The sequence below is a fragment of the Chenopodium quinoa genome, unplaced genomic scaffold, assembly GCF_001683475.1.
Source record: "Chenopodium quinoa cultivar QQ74 unplaced genomic scaffold, ASM168347v1, whole genome shotgun sequence".
In the NCBI taxonomy this organism is placed as follows: domain Eukaryota; kingdom Viridiplantae; phylum Streptophyta; class Magnoliopsida; order Caryophyllales; family Amaranthaceae; genus Chenopodium; species Chenopodium quinoa.
This window is the reverse complement of record NW_018742815.1, coordinates 5,153,748-5,176,686: the sequence shown is the minus strand read 5'-3', so window position 1 is coordinate 5,176,686 and position 22,939 is coordinate 5,153,748. Positions and strand designations below refer to the sequence as shown.

At 35.6% G+C, this 22,939-nt stretch overlaps 3 protein-coding genes across 3 annotated transcripts; all 3 read right to left on the bottom strand.

The window, feature by feature from the left end:
- Positions 1 to 2,266: 2,266 nt before the first annotated feature.
- LOC110725476 (vacuolar iron transporter homolog 4-like) lies at positions 2,267 to 3,317 on the bottom strand. The gene has a single exon (XM_021904947.1). It carries the CDS (start codon positions 3,125 to 3,127, stop codon positions 2,534 to 2,536), a length of 594 nt encoding a protein of 197 aa, XP_021760639.1. The 5' UTR covers positions 3,128 to 3,317; the 3' UTR covers positions 2,267 to 2,533.
- Positions 3,318 to 6,296: 2,979 nt separating this feature from the next.
- Positions 6,297 to 8,628, bottom strand: LOC110725859. Its single transcript, XM_021905323.1, has 2 exons — positions 8,083 to 8,628; positions 6,297 to 7,528 (listed from the first exon to the last, which is right to left on the bottom strand). The coding sequence occupies exon 2, from the start codon at positions 7,244 to 7,246 to the stop codon at positions 6,536 to 6,538; it is 711 nt and encodes a 236-aa protein (XP_021761015.1). The 5' UTR covers positions 7,247 to 7,528; positions 8,083 to 8,628; the 3' UTR covers positions 6,297 to 6,535.
- A 942-nt stretch (positions 8,629 to 9,570) lies between these two features.
- On the bottom strand, positions 9,571 to 9,939 carry LOC110725514 (putative lipid-binding protein AIR1). The gene has a single exon (XM_021904980.1). It carries the CDS (start codon positions 9,937 to 9,939, stop codon positions 9,571 to 9,573), a length of 369 nt encoding a protein of 122 aa, XP_021760672.1.
- Positions 9,940 to 22,939: the final 13,000 nt, after the last annotated feature.

Genomic DNA, 22,939 nt, shown 5'->3' with positions numbered 1-22,939 from the left:
TGAAAGTGGGGAATGGATGAGATTCGCACTCGTGACCATTATGTCACGCTAGCTCTGATACCATGTTAGAGGACCAACTCAATCAAAAACTTAAGTTGATGGTTGAACCCCAATAATAAGTTTTATACTCTATTAGATAACATAAAGACGGTCCAATTAAATCGCAACAAAGGTTTATGTTTTAATTAATTTTTCATGGCCCCATCAATTAAAGAAACCTCCTTATTATGCAATGTAGATAAAGGAGAAAAGGACAGCTAACGTAGTGTTGAATTATTTTAACAAAGGAGTGTGCTCTTCACACGGATACCACCAGTCCGATTATATATTATTGGAAGATTGAAACATACATCCATGATTCCATGATCCAATTAAGACTCTAATAACTGTTTTCAACCGTGTCTTTTGCCACCAAAACAAGATGACTTCTTTTTCTTTTTAATCACCAATTAATACTCTTTTTAATGACCAAATGACCAATTAAAAGAAATGTTTCAGTAGCATGAAGATGTGTAAGTTGTACAAGAAGAGATTCCAATCTTTTACCAAACATGGATTTGCCAATTGCCACTATTTTAGCATTTTTGACCATCTATCACTAAAACTACGTACGTACCACTACTGTTTTATGTCCAGAAAGAGAGAAAATTCTTGCAAGGCTAAATGGCTAATGTATTAGAATGAAAATTTTATTAAAAACAAGAGCTTTTATTATTGAAGTTTTAACAATTTGCTCCCTTTTATTTATGAAACTAATCTATATCTACACTTCTACACTTAGTATTTAAAAACACAAACCACAAATCTATACTTAGCCACATATCACCATGCATAATCACTTATATGTCACATGTCACCTCTCTTAATCCTTTCTTTTTAAATTCCCATTTTAATATAAAAACAAAATATATAAATAATGTTTGAGTCTTTAATCTTTATGCATTCTAAAACTTACAAATTTAAGTAAGAAAATTACGCGTTTCATATTCAATATAATAAATTAAAACTAAACTATTTAGTGTTCATTACATTAACAATAAAATAGTCTTTTCATTTCCTAAACTTAAATATAACTTAAACCAATGTATCATTTCATGCCCTACAATATCTATGTATATATACCTAACTAAATTTCACACAACACCGACACTTTTCAAGAAAAAATAACCTAAGTAACAACCCGTGCATTGAACGGGTCAAAAGGCAGTTAAACTTAATTAAAGACACAATTTAATAAATTATTATGAAAAGATTAATTCTGGGCAATAATAGGCGTCTAACTACAAGCATTCATTGATACACTAATTTAGTAATTATGGCCCTCTTCCATTGTTTCCTTCAAGTACCTCATTCTATTTAATTTGAGATCTCACACGTACTTCCTTTCATTCTCTCAAAAAAAAAAAAAAAAAAAAAAAAAAAAAAAAAAATCCCTAGTATTTGTTGAGCCCTTGAACAAACTCATATGTGATCAGTGGAAGTGTTGTCTCATATTAAGTATAAAAAGTAAGGGGTCTGTTCTCTTCAGCTTATTTTTAGTTCAGTTCAATTCAGTTCTTATCTTAATTTTCTTCTCTCATAAAACATTCAGTTCAGCTCCAATAAGTTCAGTTCAGTTCAATTCAGCACAATTCAGTCAATCATGCAAAACAGGCCCTAAGAGTGGGTATTGAGATATGTATATGAAGAAAAGAAAAAATCATGTCCACTTTATTAGGTTAACAGGTTACTCCCCTCATTGTCATATGGTTTTGAGGTGAAACCTTCTTGGACTTGTAAAGTTGACACTCGTGGTGGGTGTGACCCAGACCCATTTATTAGTATCTCCCGTCATATCTAGACTATCTACCACTACTCATTCTCAAAGTAGACCTAAAAATTTGTACTTTGATAAGGATACCAACTATATTAACAGGGAAGCGTACGCACTCCCTTGAATTCTTTCCAATGTAATGATGCATTTTAGTTCTTTAATTAGATAAATTTATGTATGCATTTACGCAGTTTGAAGACTCGTTGAAGAGAGTAAAGCTCTTTTGAGTTGCTTAGTGAACTTAATCCGCTGCTTGTAATAATTAAGGTCATGTACAAAAAACAGATCAAAAAATCTTATGATTGTTCCTAATATTTACTGGACGACACTTGACATTATGTGTTTGTAAAGGAACACAATAATGACTACCGTACGTCCACTTAATTAGCTATATATGGCCGCATATAGTCATGTGCGTGGTAATTTATACATTAAAAATTTAGTCATATAGAATCTTATAAAATCCGTATTAAGGTGAAATGAGGGAAAATGAGACATGCATTATGACCAAAATGCTAATGCATTTTTACAAGGCTATTCATAGTAAATGGCACAAGTGTCTCTCTCTCCTTTTCTTTTCTTTTTACTATTTGTTTACACATTTTAGTGTTGAGCTAAGTAAAACTTACTTACTCTTGGAGTCTTGGTTTCAACTTCAGCTAAAATCTTATATATAGATATTTAATTTCATTACTCATATAATAATGAAATAGCTCAATGTTACCAATTTCTGTTTATCAATAATCCAAAGGTGACAACCATACCCACCCAACCCCATAACAAAACCCTTAAAGCGGCTCTAAACCCCGGAGCACCATCCAAAAACGCTCCTATCCACCCGAACACCGCCAACACAACACTTATCGGTCCCTCTACCACCCCTAGGGTGACATTATAACCTTCCAAAAGCAATGCAACCGTCAAAGGAACTAGGGCACCAACCGCGAAAGCAAAAGCTTCCGCGATAGCTGCCCTTATGGGATCCTTTCTAGGCTCATCATCATCCCTTTGACTAGACTCGTTATCGAGAGTTGAGTCTATAGAGATGAATTCGGCTATAGCCATGCTACAAGCCCCCGCTATTAGGCCTAGGAACCCGGTAACGATCATAGCGTTGACGTCTTGACTAACCGCACCCATACCTAACATGAGGGATGCGGTTGACACTAACCCATCGTTGGCGGCGAAGACAGCGGGTGCTAGCCATTGAGCCGGTTTTGAGTGGTCCGAGTTATCTTCTTGATCTGTGTCATGTTCGATTATACCTTCAATGTCGATGAAGATGGTAAGAGGAAGTTGTTTTTGCTCGGCCATTTGGTCAGAATAATTAAGTTTGAGTGTTTAATTAGGGTTTATGAGAGAATTGAATGATTAGTAAGACAAAGAAGTGTGATGAGCTGAGTAAAGTTCTCTGAATTGGGTTGAGCTATTTATAGATATAGGGTGTTCCACGTTAGTAAATTGGCTCTCTCTTATTAATTATAAGTCACGTATATGTACTAGTCTATATATAATATTTGAGATATAATGTGACTTTAATTCTATGAAAAAATGTCTTGTAAAAAAGATAAAGAAAATGCATGAAGCATGCAAGAAGAGAATACAAAACAAAAACAGAAAGGGTAGAAAAAGCTATCCCACCATTCATGAAATATACATTTATTTAAATCCGTTATGACCATACTCCTTTAACAACAAAGTCTCTATGCTTACCTTGGATGGTACGGTGTTACATGAATTGTTTTTTTTTTTCTTTATTTTTTTTATTTATTAATTTTTTAAAAAAAATTTATTTGTTTAATTTCAATTTTGACAATGCAATTTTATTTATTTATTTATTTTTGGGCAAAGAGACTTAGCAAGCTAGGTATTGTTATATTATATTGACTTTTGTTTAGGGTAAAAATACCCTCTGTATGTGGACAAATGCCATCGCGACACGTGTCTGCAAATTCAGCGCTCAATGAGCCAATTAAAGCATGACACGTGTCACTCAATGATAGAAGGGTAAGAGCCAATAACCCTAGAAATCGTAAAATGGTGGCCTGGGAAACCAATCTACTTAGGTTAATTAACCTAAAAGGCACATGTCCCAATGTTCTATAAATACTGATCATTTACATAAATTCAAAGGGAGTTAATTCACCCTCCAAGGGCAATGCCCCCCACAATCACTCTCCCTTCTCTCTCTAAAAAACATTCTTCCGGACACTAACTTGATCGTCAGAGGCGCGCGGACCTTTGCCCCCCGAGGGTCCGTTGTTTTGCAGGTGACCAAACAGTTCAAGTGTTGCGTTGCGGATCTGTCTCTCGCGGGACGTACACGCCCTCCACTCGGGTACGTACAAAAATCTCCAAAATAACTTTAATTTCACTTATTTTGTATTATCTTATATGAACTTATTAATCGCTATATCATTATCATATTCATATTATCAACCCTTATATTATAATTATATTATCTAATCTAAACTTTAACAAAACTTATTTATTTGGTTAATAAAGGTCACTATATTAAAATTAGGGTCATTATGTACAACCGAACGTCGGCTGACTCTCTTGCAGAAATGAATTTGTCAGCTTTAGTGTTCTTTCTTTTTGCACCTGCAATTAAGATACGAAAGACAATATTTAAAGGGGACAACAGTAAAAGAGCACCTAATATAAAGCACGAAGAATAAGTTTTAGAATCTGTACGGGTTTCTTCTTGTTCCAATAAATCTGTTGCAGTATGAACAGCACAAGACATTATAGGATCTGGAACAAAATCTGTCGTGCTCCGGGTGAGAATTTTTTTTAAGCCCTTGAGTCCACCCACATTCACCGCAAGGAAACAACAAAGGATACTGAAGCGGATCATAGCAGCCATAATTATGATAGATTCGGTGAGATTCATCATAGCGTCCACTGACTAATATATGAGGACCTAGACTTTGGCTAGATGAAGCACTTTCCAGCCAGATAGCAGCAACTTCATCAACAGCAGGAGCATTATAAACACGCTGATCAAGAACCGAGGCTTGATTTAAAATAATTCTTGTATCTGCATGAATGACCTTGTCCCTTAAATTTCGGAAGAACACAACATAGGGATTTTGTTCGGATACCTGCATCAGAATGCTAATTATGTCTTCTCTAATTTCAGGGAAACAACCAACCCTACTTTCTGATTCATGTTGACCATCATAGAAATATAACTGGAGATACTTTGGATTTTCATCGTCAGGCAATAAATCTGGGACAAAATGATACATTTTCCCTTGCAACTTGAAAAGATAAATCCCTTTGTATGTGTTTGCATAATAATGACCCCCAAGTGAACTAAATGCGAACAAGTTGTTGTACAGCCTAGCATACTTTCTAAAATGCACAACACCTTCATCCTTCGAAGTAAATAAATAAACAAGTTCAGGGGGATATTCAGTAGCAGCAATCGTGATATCTCCATTCCCACAACAAAAATGCAAGGATTCAAACATAAATTTTTTTGCACCGCATTTGCCACACGAAAAGGGCATAGACAGTTTGAAAGGCTCCGCCGGCAACCACCGATCCGTAGCAGCACCAAGAATATCTAATACTACACAAAAAACACAAAAAAAAAAACAAAAAAAAAAAAACAACAACAAAAACCAAAACAGGACATTCTTAAAATTGACAGAATCAGTTACCTTGTACAGTAGATGTGGGTTTGAGTTTCTTAGAAAGGACACCTATTCCTGCTTCTTGAATACTGCACGAAATACATATTCTATTATGGTATCTATACCACAAGGACCGAATAAGCACCCTTAGGAATGCAGCAATCTGAAGGTATAGCCAGTAAGAGGGAAAAAGGAAAAATCGTTCATCAATACAACAAAGATAAACACAATAGCGGCTGGACAACGAAAACAGTGTACCTATTGAAATCTGGCATAGCCATTTCCTGTATACACTTCTCCCTCTTTGATGTACGGTGCCGTGGAGGCTATGCAGGAGCAAACTGATCTGCCGATGAGCACGTGCTACATTTAAAGGTAAACTCTTTAACAAGCTATTTCCAAATGCAAGAGCCACTCATCCTAACTAACCAAACTCTAATAGATATATATACCTAGCAGATGCTGACTGTGATGTCCTCTGTGCAGCCTTATTTAGTCTAGTGCATCTTTTTTTAGATAGCTGAGGTATGCCATAACGGTAATCTAGCCAAACAAGAAAGTAAAGCAGCAAAAAGAACAGACAGTTCAGAATCCAGTTGTATGAAACAAATTCTAGCACAAACTTCTCTAGCAAAGACAATACCCATTGTCACAGTTCTAGAAGAGGATATCAAAGCTGGAAGGCTACAGAGTTCCGCAACACCTTCCGTAGACAAGGCCTGTAATAGTTTTCATATCAGAAACCAGACAGGGAAAAAATGATAAAGAAAGGCTTCTCCCTGAACGATTACAAGAAAAGAAGTAAACAACGCAACGTGCAAAGACACAAGGCATACTACAAACACCAACTTTTATTATGAAAAAGCCATAACAGGCAGTACACCAAAGTAGTTCGATTCAGTACATCAGCAAAAACCAAAAGGTACATAATACTGGCTATGTCTTGCATCCTAAAACAGACATCAATAGTAGGACAAATCAAGCTACAAAGCAACTACATCACTGAGACAGCCCTAACATCTACTTACATACCATAAAGCCTCTAGACCCTAAAGGCAGCTAAGTTTGCTACACTTGCCTATTCAACCCTAGCACATTTGTGACCATTAGCAAATTCAATCAAGCCAGAAACAAGCTGATCAGAAACATGGACCCCCACAGCACTCGTAGGCAACTTTTTTCTATCAATGGTGCGCTTAGCTGGAAGACTTGGCGGAATAGCAAGGACCGGAATCTGGTTTGCTTCATCAGTCGGTGTCTCACATCCATCACTAACCAAACAGGTAACAGCCTTAGCTTGGGTAGAACTCCCTTGCAAACACTGAACATGGCTTTTCAAAACCATATACCTTTCCCTAATCAAGGAACATTCTACGCTCAGCTTGGCAGCAGCACCATAATTGACATCAACAATATCTAAATTGAGCATAGAAGATATAAAAAAACATGCCTTCTTAGCAACTCGCTGTTCAGCAAGATCCCTTTCAGGACAAGGATCACTGAAGATGCACTCCATTCCAATATTGTTATGTGAACAAGTGACCATTAACCAGGACATGTAACCATGTCCTTCTAGCTTGGTGGTCTCATTACCACTGGCAGTTACACCAGTCTTCCTAACTAATACTCCCAGAAACTGCACAAAATCAAGTCCAACATGAACATCATGAAACGGTACATCCTCCCGTGTGCTGCATTCTGCACGAATGCGACTCAAGTCTTCTCTGTCGTGTACTAATTTAGCACATAAATTCTTATACAATTTCACACACAAGCGATACATCTTCATACGCTCATACGTGAAGTCAGACACTCGAACATTAAACCGGCAAACTAATCTTTTCACAACCTTGTGAGCTGCTCTCTCACGAGACTCTTCAACCGTAGCAGCATCTCCACCATAAAAGATAAACTTTGTACGGGAGTTTGGCCGATACACCCGCACAAAGACATTATTCTTTGCAGCATCTATAAATCCATATACCGGAGAAGGAAATTGCAACCAAGCAACAACCTTTTCCGAAATAGGTTAAAAAGGAACACAGACTCTGTTTGATCGTCTAGCCATAACCTGTAATGGCAAAATCAATGTTCAGGACAAAAACCATGAAGAGCAAAACACTCATTCCTCTTCCAACTAAGACAACTGGACCCTCCCCAAGAGACGAACCAAAAGGAACATAGAATTCGTTCCATGTTTATACTAACCTAAAAGAATTCCTAAATAAAAACACAACCGTGCGAATAGTAGGCTACAATAATGAAGCAACCACTTTTCTCTGAAGACCCAAACACAGCCTAGATTTTCAAGTTCTACATCAATAAAGTGACTTACCTACAAACTACCTCAATATCCCTTCACAATGAACGGGGAAAAAAACAATCAATCAATCGCCCAGAGCATTTCTTTTACCAATTCTATGAATACTATAATGAGCTGAAACCATATAAAATTACACTCCAAATACCACACACGCTGTACAAAAGCAGTATCACAGGTAAAGAAGATGCACAAAACAATGTAATGATTGAGGCTAACCAAGACCACGAAAATCAGAACAAAACAACATAGCATAAAAAAGAACCTCCAAAACCACAGACCAACTTCTAAGGAACAGGAATTACCTTGAAAAGTCTTCCAGACACACCAAAACAAACCAAGGTCCAGCAACAGAAGCACAAACAATTCTATCAACAATCCTGTAACCCCACAAAAAGCAAAAATAAGAACATTTGAAGTCAACCAATAACCAGTTGATATGCCACCTGTTTTAAAAACCCAAATCCACACTTCATTTGTTACCATTCCAAATAACACAGCAGGAATTAAATCAATACCACATGCCAATCCAGTCTCATAAGGATGAAAGCACCAATGACACTGGAAAACGCATTACAACTCTATGTAATTAGCTATTTTGAATTTAAGGTTCAATTTGGCAGCAAATCCATCTACACATTTTGAGATTCTATAGAGCTCAATTTGTCAGTAAATCCGAAATACAATCCGTATACACAAAGAAGGATATGAAGACCAGCTGTCTCATCCGCTATAAATGGCAAGCAAATGCACATAGCTAAGGAAGGGCAATTCCGGCAAATCATTAAATGTAAGGGTGTCATTGTAATAGCTCCACATGGAACTATTCATAAGAACAGTGAATACTTTTGCATGTTTTGTAAGGTCTATCTATAGATTAACTATAATCCGATCTTAGTTTTAGCAATCACATACAATATTATTACGCCTTGCATGACGAATTTTGCGCAACTTGACGTTCAAATGAATTATATTAACCTTTTTAATATAAAGTGATTGTCAACGCATCTTTGAAGTGATTACGGAATGCTGAGCGAGAAAAGCACGTAAATTAGGTTAATAACGCTAAAATATGCAAATAAAAAATTAAGGAGTATGCCATACGCACGAAGGCCGCAAGCACCCACTCTATAATATTTATGCACTTGAATTTCCTATCAATTTTCTAATAGCTCCACAAATTTCTACTAGTCCACTAATACATAGTCTAATATCCATCAATTTATAAATAATTACATGCATATTTTATTATAAGTAACTCAATAACTGGCCAATATCGATCGAACTGAATGAGCTCAATGTCGGTCCAAGTTGAGCCTTCATTACTCAACCTCTACGTTGTACAAAGAAAAAACATATGTAAATCAAATGTCCATTATGTTGATCGAGTTGTATGATTTAATTTTTTTTTTCTATGTGTTCTTTATATGTAAATTAAATGTCCATCATGTATCTCACTCAACGATCAATAATCCATTCCTAAAATATGCGTAGAAGTTTCCTAAAATGGTAATAACATTCATGTGAATGTCAAGTAGTTCGAAAACATTTGTCATTCAGGGCGTAATATTATCCATGATATTATTTTAACAGCAAAAATTAAGCTAATGAAATATAGAATATAACGAAAAAAAAAGTCATCTTTTTATTGATAATACTCTCATTGAAAACCACACAAGCAAGTAATGAGGAAAAAACACACAAGCAAAAGTAATCAAATTACACAAGGGTGCATGCAATACATAATTTACTCAAGAAATAAGGGAAATAATTTCACAAGAAGAAAAAATGACTTAGGCATGGCGAGGAGGGCATAGGAAGTCACTAGGGAGCTTGCAATCACAATAGTTGACAAGAGCTGTAAGATCAACATTGAGGTTGAGGTTAACAAGGCCTAACACATTAGCATGAACCGCGGTGCAAAGGCAGGCAGCGGCATCAAGCTTAATGAGGTTACCTACAAGGCTACAACAAGCTGCCTTCTTAGGGGATCCAACACGAAGATGAACAAGATCAAGCACATCTGCGCACACGTTCAACTTAAGGGTATCCGGGGGGCATGACTTAAGAGGACGTGCTACATATGAAGCGAAGGCTAGGTTGAACAAAACAAGGTTCAATGCTAGAAAAAGAGCAATTGAGGCGGTGTTTTTGGAGGCCATTTTTAATAACTTGGATAAGTTTCTCTACTTTGAAGCTAACTCAAAGAGATGAACACAAGAAATGAAGTAAATTGTTTGTGTTGGATGATGAAAACTTGCATGAAAGTAGAGCTATTTATAGAATTTCAAGGCCTTAGTAAACATGGGGGAATATTTTGAGACATTGAGCTGGATGAATAACAATTATGGAACCGTCCAATAATGTTTAAGGTATCACGGGTTATCACATCGCACATGGTTTTATATTGAACGAAATAAGACATATTAATAGACATATTTTAGAATAATTTTAATATGCATGTTGTCATTGAAAATAAGTTTAGGGTACTAAGTAAACAACTAATTAAGCATTGATATAATTACAATATGTAGTGCTTATGCTGGACGTGGTATGCTATTACATAAAATGCTTAACCCATGGAATCAAATTAAATCTGAAGTACATAATTGTATAATTGGTTTTATTAGGTGGGCTACAACTAGAATTATGGCTATTTACGAAAATAAACAAACTAAAAATCTGTTTCTATTAAATGGGTTAAGTAGATGAGACGAAGCTATCAAAATTAATAATTTAATAACAACAATAACGCAAATAATAACATTACTATGTATAATTTACATTATAAAAAAACGTATAAATATATATAGTATATTTAAATTAACTACTCTATACGTACATAAAAGTCTAGTTGATGATTGCTAGCTAAAGACTAACAGAAATCAAAGTGCAAGAGGGTGACAGAAAGAATGAAAAATCTAGCAGAGGAAGAAGAGGACTGATATTTTCTCATTAGCTCTGATCAGTGTACAATGAACCTGATATATATCAGGACAAATTACAACTTTATTACACCCAAAAAGTAAGAAACAACTAAGAGAATCTTCCTAGAATTCAGGCCCTCTAACAACCTAAGAAGCTGGCAGAACACAGCTGTCATAACAAATTTGATACCTTGGCTAGAAAGACTAAATTGCCCTGCTGTTGTAATAATACCCTTGCTCATTACCCCCCTTCAAGCTGAGTGCTAGAAGAAGGAATAGCACCAAGCTTGAGTAAGAGTTGTTGATGCTGCTTGACAGAGTGACCCTTGGTAAGAATGTCTACAAGATGTTGTTCTGAAGCAACATGAGCAGTGATCAATTCACTTGATTTCACTATATCCCTAACATAGTGGCAATCAATTTCCACATGTTTTGTTCTTTCATGCAAAACAGGATTTGCAGCAATAGCAATAGCAGCTTGATTATCACATTAGAGTAAAGTAGGGCCAAGACAAGATATCCCCAAATCTTTGAGCAAAGCTTTAAGCAAAGTCACTTCACAAGCTGTAAGAGCCATAGCTCTGTATTTAGCTTCAGCTGAAGATCTAGCAACAAGAGATTGTTTCTTTGCTTTCCATGATATAGGTGAATTGCCAAGTAGAACACAATATCCAGTAGTAGATCTTCGAGTTGAAGGGCAACTAGCCTAGTCATTGTCACAGTAAGCCACTAACTCAGCAGCAGAGGAAGAAGCAAGGAGAATTCCTTGAGAAGTAGAGCCAGCCAGATACCACTACAATATTTTCACAGCTTGCAAATGTGTGGATGTAGGACTATGCATGAACTGACTCAATAATTGAACTATAAAAGAAATGTATGGCCTAGTGATAGTTAAATATATGAGCTTCCCAAGCAATTGCTAATAGATGACAGGATTTGGTAAAGGAGTTCTTTTATCTGGTGCTAATTTCAAGTGAGCATTAATGGGAAGCTTGAGAGGCTTAACATGTAATAAGCCTTGTTCTTTTAGGAGATCTGTAACATATTTCTTCTGAGAAATGAAAATGCCCTGCTCAGTGTGATTAATCTCCAAGCCAAGAAAATATCTCAAGGGACCAAGATCTTTCATATGAAAATGAGAAGACAAGAGTTTCTTCAAGGTCCGAATTTCCTGCTGATCATTCCCAGTAATAAGAAGATCATCAACATACACTAAAACAGCTGTTATTGATTGATTTTGATGCTTTGTGAACAAACTATAATCAGATTTTGACTGAGTATAGCCAAATGAGACAAGAGAAGAAGACAACTTGAAAAACCATTGTCTTGGTGCCTGTTTAAGTCCATACAAGGACTTTGTAAGTTTGCACACAAGCTGAGTGTTCTTGACAGGAGCATTACCTTGAGAATCAATCACAATCCTGCTTCCATAACCAGTATATCCTTGAGGAAGAGACATGTAAACATCTTCTTCAAGGTCGCCATGAAAAAATGCATTGGTGACATCCATTTGAGTGGTAATCCACCCATTCATTGCTGCAATTGCCAAAAGAGCCCTAACAGTAGTCAGTTTGGCTACTGGTGCAAAAGTTTCACTGAAATCAAGTCCATATTGTTGTTTGCATCCCAAAATAACTATTCTTGCTTTATGCCTTTCAATCTCACCATTAGACTTGTATTTTGTTTTATAGATCCACTTACATCCTATCACCCTTTTTTCCTTTAGGAACAGAAGTGACCTTCCAAGTGCCATTCAATTCACATTCCTCCAATTCCTTATTCATGGCTTCCAACCAATGTTGCAGTGACAGCATGTTTAAAGAACACGGGGTCTTGTGATTCTGCAAGAGTTGTCATGAAACAGTTAAATTCATGACCTACTTCTTGAAAAGCTAAATTTGATATCGGTATATCAGACTTCTTTTTGGGTTGAATGTAATCTTTCATCCAGATAGGTTGTTTTGTGGGTCTAGTACTTTGTCTTGCAGGCTGTTCAGTATCAGAAAAGATCAGAAAATTGGGGTGTTGTGGCTGAGAAGAAGCAGAAACATGAGGAGAAATGAATTGAGGAGAAATAGGAGAAGAAAAAGAAACAGGACTGTCTGTATTTGTGGAATATCTAAATTGTTCTGAATCTTCAATCTCATCAAGATACATGTGATTGAAAATTATTTTTATGAGAGAGAACAAGTGGTATAGGTTTCATATAGTGATCAAGAGAAGAAAGTTGAAAAGGAAATATAGTCTCATTAAATGTGACATCTCTAGAAACAAATATTCTTTGTCTGCAAATCAAGCAGCATGTAACCTTTCTGAGTTGCAGGATAGCCCAAGAGCACACAAGCCACACCTCTAGGATGCAATTTTTCTGTAGAACTAGATGGGTTAGCAGCAAAGGCTAAGCACCCAAATACTCTCAAATGTGAGTAATTTGGAGCAGATTTGAACAAGACTTGATATGGAGTCTTGTTTTTCAGAACTGGTGTTGGCAGCCTATTGATCAAATGAACAGCAGTCATCACACATTCACCCCAATAATGCAGTGACAAGCCAGCTTGAAACCTCAATGCTCTAGCTATTTTCAAGGATATGCCCGTGCTTTCTTTCTGCTCTGGCATTTTGCTGAGATCTATCCACATAAGAAGTCTGATGAACAATTCCAAGATTTGCAAAGAAATCTTGGCAATATTGATCATGGAATTCCAGAGCATTATCAAATCTGAGATATTTGATCTTGTAGTTGAAATGGTTTTGAGCATAATTGGAGAATTCTTTGAGCTTGTCAAGAGATTCTAACTTTTGTTGCCGAAGATACACCCAAGCTGTTCTTGAAAAATCATCCACTATAGTCAAGAAGTATTTTTACTTTCCCCTTGTGAAAACCTTGTATGGATCCCAGATGTCCATATGAATCATTTCAAAAGGTTTAGAAGCATGAGAAGAACTTAAATCATAAGACAGTTTTGTGAACTTTGACATAAGACAAGTTGCACATATTTGACTGTTTTCAGTTATGCTTTCTTTGACACAATCAATGTGCTGAAGTGTTCCCTTAGATGCATGACCCAATCTGTGATGCCATACTGCAAATGGTACCTTTTCTTTATCAGAATGAGTTTTCAAACATGTATGAGGGTTCTGATTTGCACAATCAGTATTCTGGCTAGCAGACAAATCATCAAAGGAGAAATCCACCAAATAATACAGCCCATTCCTTGCTTTCCCTACTCCTTTCACTTTCTTTGTCACATTTGTAGGAGATTATAGGTACTACGCAGCGAAAAACATGAATCATATTCATACAGTACCTAATCCCAAGACCTAATGCATAACACATAAAGAACATATAATCATACCTTTGAAGCGTGATTCCACGTGCGATCGAGCAACAACATTGGGAGATTAAGAACCTCAAGCGTGATTCCTCTACTTGTTCCACAGGCACAGATTAAGACCTCCACTAATGCTACTTAGATGCAATTGAACCCTTCAATTGACCTTCTATGGAGAAGTGCGAGCAACGAACCACCACAAACCACCACACGCGCCACCAAGGTGGCCGGCCGTACGGACGAGGGGAGGAGAGAGAAAGACGTGAGTTAGAGAGAGGAATTAGGGTCTTTGGGATTGGTTGCCTTGAAGTCAAAATACACTGTGTGTGAATTATGACTGCTTGCATGCAAACTTAGGCATGGATCTTATTTATAGATCTCATCTCTAAATAAGAGCCATGTCAAAAGCCCAAAACCTAGTTCTAATCTAACTATGCTAGCCCAATCCATTTCATGATTAGTTAATTGCTCATGAGGCCTATTAACGGGCCTCTAACTTGCTTAACCCAATACCCTTGTGTGTGACCTCATAGGATCCATTCTAGCGGGCTTTGGACTATTTGACTAGTCCAAAGATCATCTCTCATAGTCTAGCAACAGATGATGACGCCCCAAGAGAATGAACTTATTATCTCCATAATAGTGATCCTTGATATATCTAGTAATTGCACTTATCGAAGACATAACTTCTTCAATCTCCCACTTGTCTGAGACAAGTGCGCAATATTCAAATTCCTTAAGTCAATGTGTGTCGATTTGATAATATGATTGCATCTCATGTCGTGATCATATTAGTCTACAAATCTTTTCTTGAAATACTGAGTTAGATTCACTGAACAAATGATTACTATGTAATGCATTTGAGCACGGCCATGCATTTTCTGAATTCTCCCTCTTCAAGGGGCCAAGACAGTACACATTCCTATTTAATAGGTAGCTCAATCCAATCTTGTGGCAACCAAAGCTCCCACTCAATTTTTGAAATAACCGGGAAACATCCTTTATAATCTCCAATTACGGGCAGACGTTAGAATGTACCACAGTCAAATCAGCCATTGAATGGAATCAGTGTTCCACTCATGTCAAAGGAATCCACTAATATATCCGGAAGCTCTATACTTGAACTCTATTATCACTTGTTCTTAAAAAACGTGTGAATCAAATAGACGAGTATAGTCCATGACATACATGATGCATCCTTTGCATATTGCATGAGGATCATCACTCAAAACCTTAATTTCATCAACCTTTCTGAAAGCTTTGAATCATTAATCAATGTGTCATGTTACATGGGATTGAAACTCCTTTTAATATAATGTTGAACCTTATAAGAATCTTATCAATATAAGTTTCTTAACCAAGCTCAAACATCCATCAAAACCTATCTCTATAGATTTTGAATCCCAAATGTACTCATCATTCTCTTCAAGGTTTTTCATACAAAATGCATCAGCCAATACTTGACCCTTCAAGCAATGAATAATTTCTCTTTATACTAGACCAAGAAGACTTCATAGCTCCCACTAAACATCTTGTATACACAAGACATTTTCTTTATTTTACGAGAACATCAAACGATTTGATTTACTCACAAAAAACTCCATGATGCTATGCATCCCTAGGATTATTATATTGGATCTTCAAACTTTTGATTGTATCATATACAAATCTTCTTTCATGAACAATTTCAATAAAGTGTTTTGAAGTCCATCTACCAAATCTTATAAGGTAGTAATCACTAAAATATCTTTAATAGATCTTTGCAACATGACTAATATAAAGTTTTCATCGTAGTCATAGTCATACTATGAATTAGTTGAATCCTTTAATAAGTCTTTGCTTTAGTTAGAATACATTTTTCTTTCTTGTCTGTTTTGCTTATAATGGGTCTCACCCAATTAGGCAAATTATTCAAGTGTCATACACTTGCTTACAGACTTAGAATCTATTTCAGATTTCCTGGTTTTTAAACCACTTGGAGTCATAACTTGTCAAATCATCTTTGTTACTTGCATAATCATCATGTTCCAAAATGAATATTTTAGAACTCTTAGACAATATGAAATCATATTTCTTTGGCTAAGTTTTACGTATGCTAGTCATCATTGTGGGTTTTGATGCAACAATTGAAACTTATACAACAACTTTGTTTAGTTTCAATGAGAAACGACAATAGAGGATGTGCACTTCGAATGTACTACCTTCGGCACATGGTTATAATTCCCATTACACTTAATGAGACCACACGTTGTCATTTGTAACATGAGGTGAATCATGCTCATATTGTTGCTTTGATTCGATTACTTCTCAAATTTCTTCAAGATTTTTGAATTCACTTTTCTTGAACTTTTCAAGGCTCTCGAACTTTTCAAGATTCTTATACTCCCACTTGCCTTTTTGAGGAGGCACTTTTTAGCATAGGGCGAACCAACCATGGTTTGAACCATGTTTGTTTGTTGTTTTTCTCGAACTCTGTCAAGATTTACACTACTCCCACTTGACTTTTTGGAACAATTTCCATAAGGGAACCTACTTGAGCAACAAACATTTTGTGCTAAGTATGATTTGTGTAGTAGTACCCCGTGCTCTGTGTAGGAATTGATCGTGCATTAAACGATTAAATACAATATTTATTCCTTGCTTTGTAGAAAGACTTAATAAAAAAAATTCTTATCCATATCACATATGAAGCCTTTGCTACAATTTGATTTGACATATGTAGTTTGTTTAGTTTTGTAGCTTATCTTAAAAGTATATCCCCTGAATAATGGTTGGAAGATAGGTAATTTTATCCATTATCAAAATATATCTCATATAGATTGATAGCTCCCTTCATAAACACTTCACAAGGTTTTCTTTCGGAGTTTGTCGTAAAACGATTTCACAACTCTTGGATGTTCATCAAGGTCTTGGCTTAAATTTTCATTATTACGATCATATCGCAATATTTTGAATGTGTTGCCAAGTAAATGTCTTGACTCAAATTTTCACAATACAATCATATTGTAATGCAATTATTATCTTGTCAAGTTGATACTGAACTTCATACTGAACATTTTGAACTTTTTAAAATTTTCACTCTTATGCTTCAACTAAGCACAAGTAGTGATCGTATCACAAATGAAGTTTCATTGTCCGTCTCTAGCCTTTGAACCTTTGGTTTTCTTACATCGATATGTATTCGACCTCGAGTTCGCATCATCATTTCTCTAAATGGTGACTTTGTCAATAATTTCAAATTAGAATGATATTTACATATATTAATGGATTCATAATCCAATGATATTGAAAGTCCATCCCTTTGGATCTTCCACATGCAATGTTCATTTTCATTCGAATTTTTTCGACATTTTAGAGACAATTCATATATAGAAATGGTTTAATTATTTCTATCATATAGAACTTTGAACCTATTTAGCAATCTCAAAACACATTATGACTCAATGACGCATAGTATAAAATTTATTCCACGTTTTTTAATCTTCAATACTTAGTCATTACTAACATTGAATGGTGTTTTGATAATGGCAAGAATGAATAACATTTATTTAGTTCTAGTCAATAACAAGGTAAAAGGTGAACTATAGGTTCTACTTGTAAAGTTACTACTTTTGCTTCCAGACTCGTAGATTCTACTTGTGAAGTAGCAACATTTGCTTCTAAACTTGTAGATTTATTTCTCCTTTAGCCATACTTCTTCATTTAGTTCAACCTCATTCTCAATGAGAGAGAAATAAACAAGACATCATATGTCCAAGAAGTAGCAATGTGCTAAATCAATTTCTATAATATACTTCTTAAATTAGAACATTTCCATTATTTTACCTTCCAACTATATGAGGTAGTTTCTAATCAATTGGAATTGGTCCATTTAATTTGAAACATTTTTTGTTCATAACAAATTTTAGCATGTAAGTAGTTCTAGGTTTGAGAAGTAGCAACTTTTTTGCATTTCTTGGTCTATAACTTCTTAATGCAAACCTCATATATTCCTAAACTTTTCCTATTTGAGCCACTTAGAGCACTTTTCTTATAGGTTTAAAATGATACTTTGCTTAACTTCTTTAAGCACTTTTCATGATTTTTCTAAGTCTATTAAATCATTATTCATATTAGAGTTTAATCAACCATTTAACTCTATATGAAATGGATGAAGAATAATGTCATTTGATCAACTTTTGATCATAGAGATTTCCAATCACTTTCTTATATTCAATCATATTGAAGATAAGATATTTTATTGGACTTCTATACTTGTCTTTTAGAGAGTTTGTACCTTCCATCTCATTGTATCCCTTGAAACACTTTTCAAAATGAAGATGTGTTGGCATTTTACTCAAACATTTTGAATAAAACCAACCTTAGACATGTGACATGGATTTCTAAAACTTGTCTTTTAGAACCATCTTAGCAAAGTTGGAATATAGGTTTATGGATTATTTTTTAACCTTTTGAGAACGGTTCTCAACTTTATTTTCAATTGAGGAGATTATATATAATAATAAGATTAGAACGACATGTTAATTGTAAGTAAACGCAAAATTCAATTATGTTTAATAAAAATTTAAAGTGCCATAAGCGAATTAAATTGGCAACTTTAAAGCATTTATTCAATTTTAATTGATCCCTATTGAATAAAATGCTTCCAAGATCCTTTATTTGTGCAATAATTGACCGGACTGAGACCCTACCATCAAGTATTGCATTTTCAAGGTGAGTAAAATCTTTACTGGTTACAACTCTTTGTAACTCTTGGTTGAATAATTAACCATCACATATTTAATTATTACCCTTAGCTTCAAGGTTCTAAACTCTTTAGGTAACCTTATTGAGTATAACCAATTAAAATTGTAAAACGTGATTTACCCCCACTCCCCTAAGATATAATATGACACCCAGGTGAGGCATGACCTATCATAAATATCGAAGGTTTCATCGGGTTTTTAGTTGGAAAAAACAACCTCAATATTACTGGGACCTAGATTTATTATGTTGTGATTAAATAGTAAACTCTAGTGCATCATCACAAAACATCAATAAAATCTAACATGCATAATAAACTGAATGCATAAACAAGACATAGCATGGCCCCTAATCCTAAGAAACTAATAAAGCAAAGAACTCCCACTTGAACCTTCATGGATCTCATCCACCTTGCTCCTTTGGGCCTTCACTTCATGGGCTTCTTGGATTAACTGCAACATGTAATTTTACTCTATTCTATCTACTAAAATAAAATGAAATAAAATTACAAAAATACTTTATCGGTACGTAGACCGTTCTAAGATTACAAAAATACATCACGATGCGCAGATCGTATTTAGTAATCTACTGGGCCATACTAGTCATTATATAGCAATAAATAACATCATATATTATAAAATTGCCACATAATAAATCACTCATCATGCTTTCCTAAACTACAACATCGAATGTTCACAATTAAGGAAACATGGCACCAAAATATCTCATATTTTAATTAATGCAATTAGATAATATCATATATTATTCATGGCCATCAACAAAATATCATATATTCTAAATTAGTCATGAGATAGAATCAAATCTTATTTTAATCTTAAAAGATAAATCATATTTATCCTAACAATGTTAGGAAATTCTATCCTAATTACTAGCCAATCACAAAATTTTAAATCAATTATATCCAAAATTAATTATGGGATAATCACATTATTTAAATCAATTATTATCCTTTTGGAATATGCTCAGAATATCCTAACAAATCTTATCCAAAATTAACCAGTTTAATTATGGATAATTATCAAAATAACAACTTTAAATATGGATAATATCAAATATAACAACTTTTGAATATTTGATTTTATCCTAAAATAAAAAATTTTATCCAAAATAAAATTGATTTTATCCCAAAATAATTTTTTTTAATTATCTTGAAATATTTTCAAAACTGCTTTTTTTTTTGGAAAACGTGCACCAACCACCGTGGTGTGGCCAGCCAAAGCCGGCCACGGTGGCCGTACACCGTGAGGCTGCCCCCTTGAGCCAAATCAGCAGCAGTAGTGTCGTGCAACTGTTGCACGGTGCTGCTGTTGCTGCCCCCTTGACCCGACCTTCTGCCCTGCCCCGCCCTTCCCTCTGGACCACCTGCAGCGGCAGCCGCCGTGGCTGCGCCACCAAGCCGCGGTTGTCACTGCTAAAAAAACTTTTTTTATTTTTTATTTAAATAAAACAAAACATATTTTGTAAAATTAAATTAATGTTAAAATGGTCCAATTAATTTCAAAATTAAATCACATTCAATCTTGAAATTAGGATTCTCCATGAAATTAATCCCCAATTTAATTTAACGCTTAAATTAAATAATTTGATCATGAAAATTCATAATTTAGCATGAAATCAAATAGATTAAATTCTTTAAACACATAACTATCGAATAAAATCAAAACCAAAACACAAATTTTACAAATTAGGGTTTAGGGTTTCGAAATTTTCGAAAAATAGGGGGGGTTTCGAAATTTTCGAGTGATCTAGGGCAAATTTCGGATCTCTTCATGGCTATTTTGAGCATTATTAAATCACATTTAATCACTTCCAAGAGTTAAATCACATTTAATATAATAATTGACCCATAATTAAATTATTCTCCCTCCTAATTGAATTAAAATTGTGGACTATCAAAGAATTATAGTCAATATGCGTAAATGCAATAGGCTAACTGATACCACTGTAGGAGATTATAGGTACTACGCAGCGGAAAAACATGAATCATATTCATACAGTACCTAATCCCAAGATCTAATGCATAACACATAAAGAACATATAATCATACCTTTGAAGCGTGATTCCACGTGCGATCGAGCAAGAACATTGGGAGATAAAGAACCTCAAGCGTGATTCCTCTACTTGGTCCACGGGCACAGATTAAGACCTCCACTAATGCTAGTTAGTTGCAATTGAACCCTTCAATTGACCTTCTATGGAGAAGTGCGAGCAACGAACTACCATGAACCACCACGAACCACCACACGCGCCACCAAGGTGGCCGGCCGTACGGACGAGGGAAGGAGAGAGAAAGCCGTGAGTTAGAGAAAGGAATTAGGGTCTTTGGGATTGGTTGCCTTGATGTCAAAATACACTGTGTGTGAATTATGACTGCTTGCATGCAACCTTAGGCATGGATCTTATTTATAGATCTCATCTCTAAATAAGAGCCCATGTCAAAAGCCCAAAACCTAGTTCTAATCTAACTATGCTAGCCCAATCCATTTCATGATTAGTTAATTGCTCATGAGGCCTATTAACGGGCCTCTAACTTGCTTAACCCAATACCCTTGTGTGTGACCTCATAGGATCCATTCTAGCGGGCTTTGGACTATTTGACTAGTCCAAAGATCATCTCTCATAGTCTAGCAACAGATGATGACGCCCCAAGAGAACGAACTTATTATCTCCATAATAGTGATCCTTGATATATCTAGTAATTGCACTTATCGAAGACACAACTCCTTCAACATTATCCTTAATCACACAGTGATAATTACAAAACACAACTTCACACTGTGAGTCTTTCATCAGCTTATGCATTGACAGCAGATTATGTTTAAAGTTTGACACAACTAAAACATTCTTCAAATAGAGAGAGTTAGGGAGTTCAACTATGCCTGTGTGAGAAACCCTGGATGTAGCTCTTGTAGGGAGATTTATCTTCAAGTTCTCATGACATTATTTGGGACCAGTAATCAAGCTCAAGTTGGAAGTCATGTGATCAGAAGCCCCAGAGTCTATGATCCATTCTTCATGAGATGAAGCTGTTGCATTACAGGCTGATACCATTCCAGAAAACCGTTATCAATTTCTTCATCTGTATCACATCCTTTCACATTGCCAGTAATTTGCTTCAACGACTGCTCGAATTGTTGCTGAGTAAGGGTTATGTTTACAGAGCTGCTCTGTCTTGCAGATCCCGCATTCTGAGCTACAGCAGCAAGCCTTGGTGCTGGTCTGTTCCACTTCTGATCTTGAAATCTGGCTCCAGTTTTAGCAGTAGAAGCTGGTTTGTGTTTGTGATGCCAGCTGGGATAGCCTATCACCTTCCAGCACCTGTCTGGGCCATGACCCTTCACACCATACACATTACACCCAGTAGATTTACCACTTCCACCAATATTTGATACAAAGTGTCCGGGATTTCCAAGATTTCCTTGGTTTCCGGAATTTCTGTTATACATAGCTGAAATTTCTGGTTCATTTTTAGTCATGAGAAGAATTTCTCTCTGACTTTCTTCTTGCTGTAACATGGAACAAGCAGATTCCACTGTTGGTAAAGGAGTGAACATGAGTAGTTGAGTTCTCATAGCTCCAAAATGCTCATCTAGACCATTTAGGAACTGAAATAATCTATGCTCTTCTTGATATTTCAATATTATTCAACAAGTTCCTAACCTCAGCACTAGACTCAGTCACAGCAGGCAGCACATTCATTGCATCAATTTCTTCCCACAAACTAGTCATGCTAGTATAATAATTATTAATAGAGCTACTGTTTTGTTTCAAGTTGTATAAGTCTCTATTAAGTTTATATTTTCTAGATCCATTTGACATAGAAAAACGTTTTTCCAGTTGAACCCAAACTTCTCTAGCAGTGCTTACATACAAAACAGATTTTTTGATTGTATCAGATAAACAACCATGAATCCAAGATATTACCATAGAGTTGTAGGTATCCCATTGATCTGATTTGACAGGATCATTAGCATAGCCCGACCTTAGCACAATTCCTTGCACAAAACCTACTTTCTTCTGTGCTGTAAGAGTTATTTCCATGGATCTTTTCCAAGATCTGTAGTCTGCTGCTCTAGTGAGCTTATCAACGCTGATGAAATAAGAACCATCATTTGGGTGCAAGTATAGGACACTGCTT